This window comes from Erinaceus europaeus, chromosome 11 (genome assembly GCF_950295315.1).
Source record: "Erinaceus europaeus chromosome 11, mEriEur2.1, whole genome shotgun sequence".
In the NCBI taxonomy this organism is placed as follows: Eukaryota; Metazoa; Chordata; class Mammalia; order Eulipotyphla; family Erinaceidae; genus Erinaceus; species Erinaceus europaeus.
In genome coordinates, this window is record NC_080172.1 from 45,042,630 (window position 1) to 45,056,201 (window position 13,572).

General features: G+C 46.9%; 1 protein-coding gene across 4 annotated transcripts in view; it reads left to right on the plus strand.

Annotated features, from left to right (window-relative positions):
- SPSB1 (splA/ryanodine receptor domain and SOCS box containing 1) overlaps positions 1–11,096 on the plus strand; it is a 63,421-nt gene extending 52,325 nt beyond the window's left edge. For all 4 annotated transcript variants that reach the window (XM_060201425.1, XM_060201426.1, XM_007534157.3 and 1 more), the window contains 2 exons: positions 3,718–4,575; positions 9,183–11,096. In XM_060201425.1, coding sequence (XP_060057408.1) covers positions 3,882–4,575; positions 9,183–9,310 — 822 coding nt within the window. In that variant the 5' untranslated portion in view covers positions 3,718–3,881 and the 3' untranslated portion in view covers positions 9,311–11,096. The remainder of the gene's footprint in view (positions 1–3,717; positions 4,576–9,182) is intronic.
- Positions 11,097–13,572: the final 2,476 nt, after the last annotated feature.

The window sequence follows — 13,572 nt, forward strand, 5'->3', positions numbered from 1 at the left end:
CTTCTCATAGCAAGCTGAGAGCTGAGCATGACCCACATGGAGTCAGCAAGAAGGAAGTTTCAGCCTTAACTTTAGCCTAGATATAGGGTCATGGGGACAGGCGAATCAAAAGGGATCTTAGAGTTGTCACAGCAATTGACTACGTCAGAGGCAACTCAAATAGCAGGAAAATCCAGCAGCAGCAGCATAGAAGGTGCTCCACATCTGGCTGCACTCTAGTATGCCCTGGGAGAGAGTCACCCTGTGATGCTACCAGCACCTTTCTCTGCCTCTCCTGTCCATAACCCTAGCCTCCCAGGGACTTCCTTCACTGGAGATAATATGGTTCAAGTCCAGAAAGAAGCCCCCATCTCAACATGGAGGTCCAGAAGGATAAGAACATGAGGACCTTGTGATAACCCCCACTCTCCCCAAGGGCCATGGAAGGAGTTCTGGAGATTTTGATGGTTTTTCTTCTGATAGACCTGAAAGCTTGCAATTGAGACTTCTAGGAGCTCTAGGATGTGAGATAATGAGGTCCACAGAGCTTTCTGGAGCCAGGGTGATCCCCAGGTACAGAGGGACAAGTCATCTCTAAACCAACTTTGCATTCATTTGATATAAGGGCTTCTTATAATTTGTATCTGAGATAATGACTGTGCCTTGAGGAACACTAGAAAGAGGAGGAGACATGAGTGGTTAAGTGTTACCACACACTTTCAGGGCCTGGTCACCTGAAGACCATCTCCTAAAAGGGAGCAGATCCAAGTCTTCTGAATAACCCTGCAGTGTTGTCCACTGTGTATACCCTTCCCTCTCTTCATGGGCTGTCCTTCCCTACTTTACCTGACAGCAAGCAGCACTGCACCTCCACACTGACCTTTGTGTTCACTTCTCCCAGGCACCTTGTACTTCTCAGCACTTTTCTGTGAAGCCAGGCACTTGAGGCCTGTGCCTACTCTCCCTGCACAGTTGTTTAACTGTTTATTTCCCCAGGAGCTAGCTGCATTCTCCCATGTCTGTTCAGACCCTGGCCCCTAATATAAGCAGCAAAGAGTTCCTTCTTTAGGTAGGAGAGGCAGAAAGCAAGGCTCAGGAAACCCAAATAAAAGCTAGGCAGTTATACATCTAATTGAGTGCACACAATACAGTGTTCAAGAACCTGGATTCAATCCCCTGATCCCCACCTGTAGGAAGAAGCTTCATGAGGGATGAAGCAAGTACTGCAGGTCTCTCTCTCTCTCTCTCTCTCTCCCAGCCACTCCAATGCCTGTCTTTCCTATAAAAAGAAAAGGCATCTGATATGCAGATGGACTCAAGTTATTGTCTGGGGAGATAATGTTATTGGTTGGGAAAAGGACCAGAAAGCTGGATCAGGGAAGAGAGTAGCTCCCAAATATGGAAACGGTGTATAAATGTTGTTGACTGTAAACTCCGGTGATTTGATCTGATCTGGGGCCCATAATCAGCTTAGGAGCCTATGTGACCTCTGCATCCCTGTAGATCTGAGCTCACATTTTGTGGTCATGAGTAGGAACATTCCAAGCTGCCCCAGTATCAGGACCAATCTTCCTCATGTGGAAGATTAGAGTATGTTGTCCAGCCTCCCTCCGGAGGATGGAACATTCTTTACCTATGGGGGCCCACAGAGGGGTCTATTGTGCTGTTCTTGATAGAGATGACCGGTAACATTGGGGAGAGGGATTTATTCAAGGTCTAGGCCCATCATGTCTGTTTGGGAATCTCAGGACTCCTCGAATAGGGCCCCAGCTGATGGAGTGGCCTCATAGTGACTGAAGAGTCATCATTAAAGTATGCCAGTCTCTTATCCTTATTCAGCTTTTGTAGTACTTACTTTGATAAGGTTAGCTTTGGAGTGACTGAGCAAAGTGTAGTAGGAAGTAGGTGAGGAGGGTATTTAAGTCTAAGTAGACACTATTTCATTATGAACTTTATGGTGTCTTTTTAGGTCTTTCTACTTGCTTGCTGCATATACTGACTCACTCAGACTATTGTGTACTTTTGCTTTCAGGTATATATATTTGCTCTAATTTATGGATACATGTGAACATATGTCCTATCTCATGGGACCTGTTCTATATCTAGGTTTTGGGACTTTGTTAGGAAGTGAACCACCTGAAATGGAATTAGCGAATCTTATGAAAGGAAAGATCTCATCCAAGTAATGAGGCTGAAGGGTTGACATTCCACACTTGACGTCTCTGGGCACAGTCTGAAGTGAAGCATGCTGCGGTGGTACTCATTGCATTGATTAGGTTGGGATCAGCAAATGCATGGGCAGATGACCCCACCAATGTATCCTGAAGCCCCACTTCCCCAGAGTTCTGCCTCACCAGGGAAAGAGAGAGACAAGCTGGGAGTATTGATTGGCCTGTCAATGCCCATGTTCAGCAGGGAAGCAATTACAGAAGCCAGACCTCCCACCTTCTGCATCCCATAATGTCCTTTGATCCATGTTCCCAGAGGGATAAACAGGAATGGTATGGGATATGGAGTTCTGGTGGTGTTAACTGTGTTGGAGTTGTACCCCTCTTATCCTATGGGTTTTGTCAGTGTTTCCTTTTTATAAATAAAAATTATATATATATATATATATATATATATATATATATATATATATATATATATCTAGGAATAAAACATGACTGCTAGGGTAAGTGCATTCATGGTCTAAGCACCAAGCCCCAGTAATAACCTTGGTGGCAAAGGAAGGAAGAAAGAGATAGAGGATAAGACAGAAAGGGAGAGAGAGAGAGAGAGAGAGACCTAAATGATGTGTCATTTTCCCAGATAGACCGTGAGGACAGAAATGGCAGGATGGCCATATTAGACCCTATACTCCTAGTCCCCCTCTTGGGGCCCAGAAAGGCTAGGGAAACCAGAGGGGAATGAAGCATCTTGTTATCTTGGAATGAAGCAAGATTTCTGCCTGGTTGGGATCTGATGGGCCAAACCCTAGCAGTCAGTTGAAGAGTGTAAGCAGGAGCAAGCTGTGGTCATTTAAGTGTTTGTCTATAACCAGCTAGTGCTGGGAGTGACGGTCTATGACCACTGACTGGGAGCCAGCCCAGGGATCTTAGGAAGTGCAGTGCTGGCGATCAAGTTGAGTTGAGACTCAGGACCTGATGGGGAGCTAGTAGCAGTCTTAGGCCTATAGGGCCTCCCAGTCAAATGCAGATAACACAGACCCTTCAATTTAAGCCCTTCTACTAGCACCAGGGACCCCCTCTGAGCAAGGCAGTTTTTCTAGAGTAGGGAGAGGAGCTGGGAGCTGGTATCTCAAACAGCTGCTTCTCAGGACTTTCCCTGCACCTCAAATGAGCAGCAAGGGAAGTAAGGGTTCCTTTGTGCAGACCAAGGAAAAGGCCCAAGCATTATAACTGATATCAAAATCCATGCCAGCTTGGCCTCCTGCTCTGAGAAACCAGGACTGGGTGATGTGTTTCAACCAGTGTATCTGATATATCCACACAGCCTACAAGGTGGATGGGCCCACTCTTTTATAATGACGTAACCATGGGGACAAAGTGGGGTGTTTTTCTATGCTTGCCCTACAGCCAGTGTGACAGGAGCCTCAAAGTTAGGCTGCTGGGATGTGTCTGTGTACTTTGACTGTTTTTTTTTTTTTTTTAAACCTGGTGCTTTAGTGAGCAGATGCCTTACTCTTCTCCCCTCACTCCTGTTCACCAGCCTCCTGTTTTTCTTTCTGTGTACTAGGCAGTTCTGACTGTGTGGATTCTGATCACTCTAAGACGCACAGGGGTTGCCTAGTAACGTGCCCCCTGGAGTTCTGTCTGGTCCTGATCCAGAGCCTGGAGGAGAGGCTTCAAGGTTGATGAGTTTTCCTTGGAGTCATCAGAAAGGAGAAACAGGAGGTAAACATGGGTCAGAAGGTCACCGGAGGTATCAAGACTGTGGACATGAGGGACCCCTTGTACCGGCCCTTGAAACAGGAGCTCCAGGACCTGGACTACTGCAAGCCCACCCGGCTGGACCTGCTATTGGACATGCCCCCCGTGTCCTATGATATCCAGCTGCACCACTCGTGGAACAACAATGACCGTTCACTCAATGTCTTCGTGAAGGAAGATGACAAGCTCATCTTTCACCGGCATCCAGTGGCCCAGAGCACAGATGCCATCAGGGGAAAAGTTGGGTATACACAAGGGCTGCATGTGTGGCAGATCACGTGGGCCATGAGGCAGCGGGGCACTCATGCCGTGGTGGGAGTGGCAACAGCAGATGCCCCCCTGCACTCAGTGGGGTACACAACCCTTGTGGGAAATAACCATGAATCCTGGGGCTGGGACTTGGGACGCAACCGGCTCTACCATGATGGCAAGAACCAGCCAAGTAAAACATACCCGGCCTTTCTGGAGCCGGATGAGACATTCATTGTCCCTGACTCCTTCCTGGTAGCCCTGGATATGGACGATGGGACCCTGAGCTTTATTGTGGATGGACAGTACATGGGAGTGGCTTTTCGGGGACTCAAGGGCAAAAAATTGTATCCTGTAGTGAGTGCTGTCTGGGGCCACTGTGAGATCCGCATGTGCTACTTGAATGGACTTGACCGTAAGTTACTTCTTTAGTGTCTAAGATAGTAATGTCCCTGGCTTCTCTATGTCTCTAACTTCCTGGCTGGACTGGACCAAGAGTTTAACATGTAGTCAGCATTTAAAATGCCTTTGAGTTCATATTCCAGCATACTCAGATCCCCAGAAGTGACTTTTGCCTGCCTCTGGTTAAAGAACTCTAGTTGACAGTGACTTAAGAAAGAAAGAATGGGCAACTATATGGGTAAATGGATGAGTAGATGGGTCTGTGGATGGATGGAAGAAGTATTAGAGTTAGAGAGGAGATTCATGTCTTGGTCACCAAGCAAAGGAAGGACTTTAAGAAGTACAGAGTGATGTCATGTCAAATATGTTGATGGCTGAGGATTGTTCATCAGCTTGGGTAGGGAGTTCATCATCAATGACCAAACATGAATCTGAGGTGAGGTGGTAGAGTCAAAGCCCAAGAAAATGACAAGGTGAGGAATAACTGTTTCCTGGGGCTACTAGAATATGAGATTACCAATTGGACAGTTTAAAATGTCAGAAATGTGTTTCCTCTCCATTCAGAAGACCAGATATCCAAAACCAAATTGTCATTAGGAGGGGTATCGTTGGCCTCTCCCCTGACTCCTGGTGGCTACTCGTACATACTTGGTATCCTTGGTTTGTAGAGGTATCAATCTCTATCTCAACCATCAGTGGCTTCTCCTGTGTCCTCTCTCCTCATTAGGACACCTACCATTATAGTCTGAGTTCATTTACTTCAGTGTGGCCTGTTTCCAAAATGTCACAGTCTGAGCCCAGGTGGTCTTGCTGGCTATCACTCTGAGGAAATTACTGATGTATGGGTCCTCCATACCCCTGTTGCTTTCAACTACCTCCCACTGGGGAAGTGTCTTCCCTATGGCTAAGTATTGACAAGTCTTCCTTTCTTCAGCTCCCAGATAATTTTGGTGTAATTTGTGAGTGTGATGGTCTTGCTAAGAAGGCTCAATTCCTTCCCTAGGAAGTTTCACCTGATGGCAGCTCTTTACTCATTCAAGTTGGACTCTGGAGAAGTTCCTCATGGTTGGAAAGACTGATACACAGTACTGAAGGGGTTTCCTTCTGGGGAGACAGATTGGGAGTGGAGTGAGGGCTTATTCTAGGTCCCTGGATCCTTGGCTAAGACTCAAGAGAACAGAGGATCTGGACTTGTATGGGAAACCATCAGGAGCTGAGGTTGTGTTTTTCAGTATTATTATTATTATTATTCTAACTAGTGTAAAGGGAAAATACACACATATCCCTGAATGTTGTCCCTCTATCCATGACATCCTGAAATCCATTTCCTGAAGCATTCTCATTGTCAGCTGCATTCCAGAGTAAGTTCTAGGCCAGTCACAGAGGTGTGAAGGGTGGAAACATTGACCTATCAGGGGCACTTCCTGACCTGGCATGAGGCACTTTTCCTTGACCTTACAGACCAGAATTTCACTCATTGGTTCATGAACTCGATGGGCCACTGGACTCTGGAGTCTTGAGTTGGGTTAGGATCTAACTTCAAGAGAACTCTGGGTTGGATTGCTAAGGCTGTGCATGTCCAGAAAGGCCACTGCCTTGCCTTTTTGAGGTAGGCATTCCTCCTAGAGTTGAGGAAGTTGACATATAGTCTCTTCCATTTCCTCAACCTTTTGCTCCCGCAGATCATGCTTTATTCACTTCCCAATTTCCTTGCCACTCTCAGACCCACCATCTTGGCCTCATTCATGTAAATCATGTAAATGTGCATCCTAGACTTGGGTGTGGGGCCAGTCTCCTTGAATCAGCATTGTCTTCTCTGTTGGGGAACCTCCTTAATGGAATGTCAGCTGGCACCTGGATTTGTGGGTGGAGCTGCATATGGAAAGTAAGTCAGTGAAAAGTGTAAAGAAAGGAAAAACCTTTTTGAGTTCTGAAAGCAACCAACCAAAATCCAGGAAACAAATGTTTTCCATGGTACATTATCCACATCTATTTCTGTGGCCAACACATTCTCAGTCTTGCCTAGTTTTTGAAAAGCTATTATATGCTTCAGAGTTTAGCCAACATCAAGATGGGCAGGGACACAAGGTAGAAGGATGACCTGTTTATGTAGTCGAGGCCCCCTGAGACTCCATAGGATGCCTGGGGTACTGGTCATATTTATGACTCATAGCACCTCACTGTAGCTACTAGCTGCCCTGCTGTATCCCATTTTGGATAATCTAACATGTCCAAAGGACACATCCCTTATTGTTTCATAGCTCTACCTCCTAACCAGGTTGTCCAGTGTGGTCCAAAGTTATTAAGCAGAGGAAACTTCCCCTGCTGCCTAGTTGCTTTCAACAGAGTCTACAAGAGGTGGCCACAGATCTGTACCTCTTTGAATAAATTTCAATGGGCTTTGGGGAGTTTCCTGTAGAGGCCGACTAGAATTTGGATGGACCAGGGTGTCTATCCAGCTCTTGGCTTCCAGGCCTGTGACCTCAATTCCCCATCTCCAAAGCCCAGTCCCTCAGGCACATCTTAGGTGCCCAACAACAGCAGGTGCCATGCTGTTATATCAGTCACCCACATAGTAAGGGAGCTAGAGCAGGCACTTGTGTAATCTCTGTCCCTAAGATGCATTACTTGGTAAGGCCATTCACAAATTGACCTGAAACCCATTAGCAAAAAGCAGATGACAGGAACTCTTTTTTATCCCTCACCCCACAACCCACAGAGTGCACAGGCCCCCTTCAGTGCTTCTTGATGCTTTCTCAAGTATCTGGGAGCCACCCAGGAAAGGCTCTTTGCCTTAAAGTTGGAGATAAGTCACGATCCTTGAGGAAAGAGGGAGGGGCTGGCTTGAAGAGAGATAGATGGAAGAGAGCTCTCAAATGTGGAAGGGGAGTATAGCTAAATTCTCCCACTAAATCCTGCAGAAGACCACTCCTTAAGAGTTGTGTCCAGGGTTGGGTGGTGGTGCACCTAGTTGAGCACTCACACTAGTGTGCAAGGACCTGAGTTCAAGCTCCTGGTCCCCACCTGCAGTGGGGAAGCTTCACAAGTGGTGAAGCAGGACTGCAGGTGCCTCTGTCTCTCTCTCTCTCTTCCCTTTCTCTCAATGTCTGGCTGTCTCTATTCAATAAATAAATAAAGATAATAAAACCTTTTAAAAGTCTTTAAAAAAAAAAAGAGTTGTGTCCTAGCCAAGAGCTGGAGTGACATTTTCTGGTCTACAACATCCTTGCTTTGACAGATGAGAAAACTGATGTCCATGCAGAAGGTATGATATGTGGAATGTTTGGCTGCTGTGTAGAAATTGGGGACCATATCTAGGGCTCCCATGGTGAAACACTTTATGATGAGGGAGACCCTGGTCCCTGAGAATAAGCAGGTGAACTTATTGGCCTAGCCAGTGAGTAAGTCTAGACCATAAAGGACAGAAGTCATTGAGGTCATCTTCCTGCCTCTAGCCAGAGCTCTCAGTAATCTTACTGTGGTTTAGGAGAACTACTTCTCCAAACTTTCCACGGAAAACATTTCCCATATCCACTCCTCCACTTGCCTCCTGCAACTGGCCATAGGAAATGAGGTTGCCTCCTCTTAAAGCCTTAAATTTGGTGTTTTCAGCTATAAAATAGAGCTGACACCAGCCAACACCTGTGAGATTTTGGAGTGACACAGATGATTCCCTTCCTAAATGTCATCATGGTCTGGTACTAGGGAGGGCTGATTTGCTGTGCCATAACCCACACAAATTGATGGCTGCTGCTTATCTGGTGGGTAAGAACAGAAATTCCAGTTCTAGCCCCTTCTCCTGCCAGTGGTGTGGTCCTGAGTGAGTTGCTTATTTTATCTGTTTATCATCATCATCATTATCAGGGTTAGGCAGTGGTACATCCAGTTGAGCATACATTTGACCAAGGATCAAGCCCCTGGTCCTTGCCAGCAGAGGGAGAAACTTAACAAGCAGCGACACAGTAGCCTTCTCTCCCTCTCTCTCTCTCTTTATCTCTCTCTCTCCCCCTTTTCTATCACCCCACCCCTCCCAATTTCTCTGTCCTATCAAGTAAAAGATGGCCTCTGGGAATAGTGGATTCATAGCGCAGGCACTGAGTCCTAGTAATAACTCTAGTAGCAATTGAAAAAAAAAAAAAGGAAAGAGAATCCCTAGCACCACCACTGTAAGCCAGAGTAATAATAGTAATAGTAGTAGTAGTAGTGACAAATCCATGGCACCACTGCATTATTTATGATGTTCTATTTATTTTGTCTATCCTGTTTGTATGGGATCAAACCCAAGGTCTTGTACAGGAAAGCCTTGTGCTCTACCACTAAGTCACCTTAACTTTGACTCTATCCTTTAGTTTCCTCATCTGTAAAGTGGAGGTAAGATAGTGCATCTCCTGTGGTCTGTTGTGAGGTTAGAACTGTTGTGAGGATTATTAGACAGGTTCAATTTTGTGGAAAGCTTAGGAAGTTGCCAGTCAGTGATTAGTTGAAAAATCCTGAGTTACCAACTGTCCCAGTATAATAACTGATATCTATGGTAATATTGCTGTCAGTGGTGGTCTTGATCTTTGTGGGGCTTTTTGAAGCTGTGCTGACGGTGTCATCTCTCTCTCCTTGGTTTTGCAGCTGAACCCCTCCCTCTCATGGATCTGTGCCGCCGCTCTGTTCGTTTGGCCCTGGGGAAGGAGCGCCTGGGGGACATCCACACGCTGCCGCTGCCTGCCTCCCTCAAAGCCTACCTCCTTTACCAGTGACATTCCACCAAAGATTGCCAGCATGACAGCCACCTGGTGCCAACTCAACAAGCTGCTGCTGGGGCAGCGACCATGCCCCTGCTTTGGACTCACGTCCTCAGTCATGGGCAGAAGTCCTTGCACTCTTCCACCCTGTCCTGCCAGCTATCCCTGGCTGGACCCAAACAACTCTGGACACAGACTATGAGATTTGGCAGAAGTCCCCTGCAAGCTGTCTCAGAGCCCCTCCAAGGAGAAAGACTCCTGGAGTACACACCTAGGAAAACCCACCACTGATCTCCCACCTGCTCTCAGGCTAGCACGAGGTACCCTAGCACCTGGGGAGCAGATTCTAGGGTACTAAGATGTGCTTATATGAGGGCTAGTCCAATGGGCTGTGCTTTGGGGACAAAGCTCAGGAGGTCAGAAACTCACCAGGGACATTGAGGCAGAAACCAAAACTGGACCTTCTATAGACACATGAGCATCCAGCATCAGCCCCAGTCATTGGTATCCCTCACACATACCCTGTATTTATTCTTTTAACAATAACAAAAGCCATTTATTTATTCCATTTAGAAAGGAAACCTTGCTTGGGTCACCTCTCTCTGGAGAGTCCTGTTGCATTCCATCCACCTGCCCCTGGGATGTATATGCCTCACCTATTTTTTTGGGGGGAGGCATGTCTATCTTGTATCTGCACTTAGGCATGAGGGTGTCTTTGTTTGAGTTCCTTGCCATGAATATTCCAGGAGTCCCTCCCTACTCTGAGTTCCCATGTGGGCCCCTCAGGGAACATCAGCCTCATATGCAATAAGAGTGTCCAGGGGACCTGCCTCCTGGAGCAGTGACAATTCCCTGTGTTAACACTTGCATTTGGGCTTATATATCTTTGCACATAGTTTTATTTGACTATTCTTCTCTGGTGTTCTCATTGTTGGATTCAGCTTCACTTTCACTCGCCTGATTGTACTGAATATTTCCCTCAGGCATCCTCAGAAGCTCTGACTTCCCAGAGGACCAATGAACTTACTGTCCCTCGGACAAAGTCTAATAGCCCAGTTCATCAGGAGTCATTGAAAGCCACAGGAGGGGAAGAGTGGGGCTGGGGAGAGCAGCTGGTAGGGAGGTGCCTCTTCCCACTGCCCCTCCCCGCCCCACTCAGCAGACCTCAGCACTCTGCTATGGCGTTCACCATCACTTTTATCTTGAAGTCAACTGTCTTAGAATCTGACTTCCGTTCATTTCTGTACAGGTACAATAGATGACTTTATTTGTTTAAAATGTTTAATATATATGCATATATATTTGTCCATAAGAATTGTTTTATTAACAGCTGCTGTAAGGTTCCTTAAAAAGAAAAAAAAGTCTTCCAGTAGACTCTATTTTTTAAAGCACAAAATTGGTGCCAAGACTGGGTGAGGAATATAATTACCCTCTTATTATTTTCAGCATTTTCTCCCTGGGGGCAGGAAGCCTTACCTGCAAGGCTTTTGAAGATTTTCCTTACTCCCATTTCAGGGTAGGTCATTTTCTGATGAATGTTACACATGAGAGTTTCACCTCTACAGATTCCTGCTTTGTCACCATGATCCAGCCCTCTCTCTCAGACTCTGGATCAATCACCCCCCCCCACACACACACTGGTTGCCATGCCAAACCCCCATCCTTGGCCCCTCAACTCCACCTTTCTTTCCTCTTAGCCCAGAGCCTGGTGGCGTGTACAATTTTGAAACTTCCATTTTATTTTATGGTGGTTGATTAATATCCAATAACCTAATAAAGAAAATTTCATTAAAATACAAAACTACTTTTAAGTTCCTCTGTCAATGTGTGTGTGTATGTGTGGTGTGCATGCATGTGTGTGTGTGGAGAGGGGGTAGAAGGTGGGCAGGGAGGGGAAGGGAAAAACTTAGCCCTCCTGGTTTCCACTAGTTCCAACAGATAATGAGGTGCCCCCTTCCACTCTCCAGAAGGAGTCCCAGAAGGAAAAGTGTCCTGGTGGAGTAAGTCTGGCATGTCACCAGCCCTTTTCTGAAGTTTCTGCATCTACAGCCCAAACAAGGAGTTTGCTGAGCTAAGAGGGAGTGGGAGTCTGCCGATGAGTGGGAGTCTCTGACCCTGGCTTGTTGGAAAGACTGAGTTGACAGCAGACTTTGAGGAGCAGGGCATGAGCCAGTATAGGCATCTTCGAATATAGGCTCAGGGATCTCAGCAAAAGGAGCTAGTCCTCCTCTAGGCTCTGTGTCTCTTGTACCAAGCACTGGGACGATCTGTGAACCTTCACTTAGGGGATCCACACTGCAGTCCCAATGGGCAAGGTTTCCTTACCCCCACCCCCTAACAAAGAAGACAGGAAATTCTGGCTTCTTTAGAGGACTGGTGAGTGATAGAGTAGCCAAAAAAATGTACTAGATATGATCACATGTCATGACTAGTTATCAAAGAATTAGCAGGAAGCTCCTGTGGGGGGGGGGCATTTTTCATGCTAAAGGCATGTCAGGATCTAGGGTGCTGGGAAAGGTGTACTGAGGATCAGAGATTCTTCTGGACCCTCCTGGCTGGCTGTCCCCAAACTCTCTTCAGCATCATTAGGAAATGTTTGTTCCAATGTATGTTTCTGGGCCCTTCCTGGGATGGACCAAATCAACATCTCTGGAACCAGGCCCAGTAATCTTCAGTTTCCCCAAACTCCCCTAGGTGACCTTGCCCAAGAGGGATCAGTGTGTAGCCATGCCAACATTTTCTCCGGAAAAGCTGCTGGGTGAAGTGAAGTTATTTCTGTGTATTGGTGGGTTGACCCAGTTCAAGCTTTGGACTCCAGAACCAGACCTGGGATTAGTGTTGGTCCAGGCCCTCACAAGCTGTGATTATGGATAAGCTTCTAGGAAGTGATGATGATCCTGGGCCCATCCCATGTTGTGGGACTCTCTCACCCTGCTCTTACCAGGGTGAGAGAGAGTCTTCGAGCAGGCTGGTGGGCTAGTGAGCTTACAAATGTTTGAAAAGCTCATGTCCTTTTGTTCTGGAAAACGATAGTTCCTTGCCTGCAACTGGTTTGAGACTGGCCTGAACATTCATAAACCAGCTTCCTGACAAATATGCCTTCTTCCCCAATATAAAGTAGGCAAAGATCAAGGTAGGTATTGGGAAAAAGAGAGCCCTAGATGCCTTCTTCCCCAGGCACAGTAGAAAGAGGTGGTCTGAAATTATTTTTAGGTTGGAGTTCATGTCTGCGTTGCAGTTGGAACTCTGGCTTCCTTTGAAGGAGGTGGCAGTCTGGTAGGGGGTATCAGACAGTGGGGGAGGGAAAGCCTAGGGAAAGTAAGGGCCTTTGTGCTACTGCAAAGACTTCCGGAGGACCTGGGTTTTGTGCTGAAAGAGCAATCTTAGTAAAACCAGCTTGCCGAAAGGACCATGTGGTTGTAATTAATACCCTGCCTTGAGCAGGTAGCAGGCTTGCAGGCTTGGCCATAGATGGGAAGAGCCCTCCCCCCTCCCTCCACATCCATCTCCAGCTCATAGCTTCCCTCCCACCCTCTCTCCTGCTCCTTGGTGGTGAGATGAGGAATGTGGACTTTACTGAACCATAAAGTATGCTGGGGGAGCTGGGGAGGGGGCCGAAGACAGAGCAATTAGTTCATGCTCCAGTCCAGACACCCAAACATGGTTGGAGTCCAGCTGCAAGGAATATTTGAAATAAATGAGCTGCCCTGGGCCAGGAGTTTGCTATGTTTTCTGTACGGGGCCATGGCAACCAGGGAGGAAATCATGAGCTAGGATTGAGCTCTAGAATCAACAAATGATGTCCTGGCCAAACAAGCCTGGAGGAAGCTGCTCACAGTTCTCCCAGGACTTTTCAGAGCTCAGCTGCAGGCAGGCGGGAATGCCTGGCTGTCCTCCTGGCTTGTCTCCCTCTACCTTCTCCATTTCTGGTTGTCTCTATACAATAAATAAAGATTTAAAAATGCCTTTAAACAGAAATGAATGAAGAGGGTTAGCCTCAGTGGGGATGTATTGGGAGTGGTGGCAAGAAACCTCAGCCCTGGGTTCTTCTAAGCCTCAGTTTCTCCAAAGAAATTAGCCCCCAGAAAGCTGGTTTTCATGCAGTTCTGAAAGCAGATGCCCACATCAGACCCTCATGTAGGGCCTTTCACTCTAGGACTACTCCCCAAGACCTCAGCACTCACATAGGGTCATCTCCACTGTTTCCTTCCTTCCTACCTGGGCCCTACCCTTTGAAAGAGTTTTCAACTTAAGCTCACTCCCAGTGGTTTCAGATC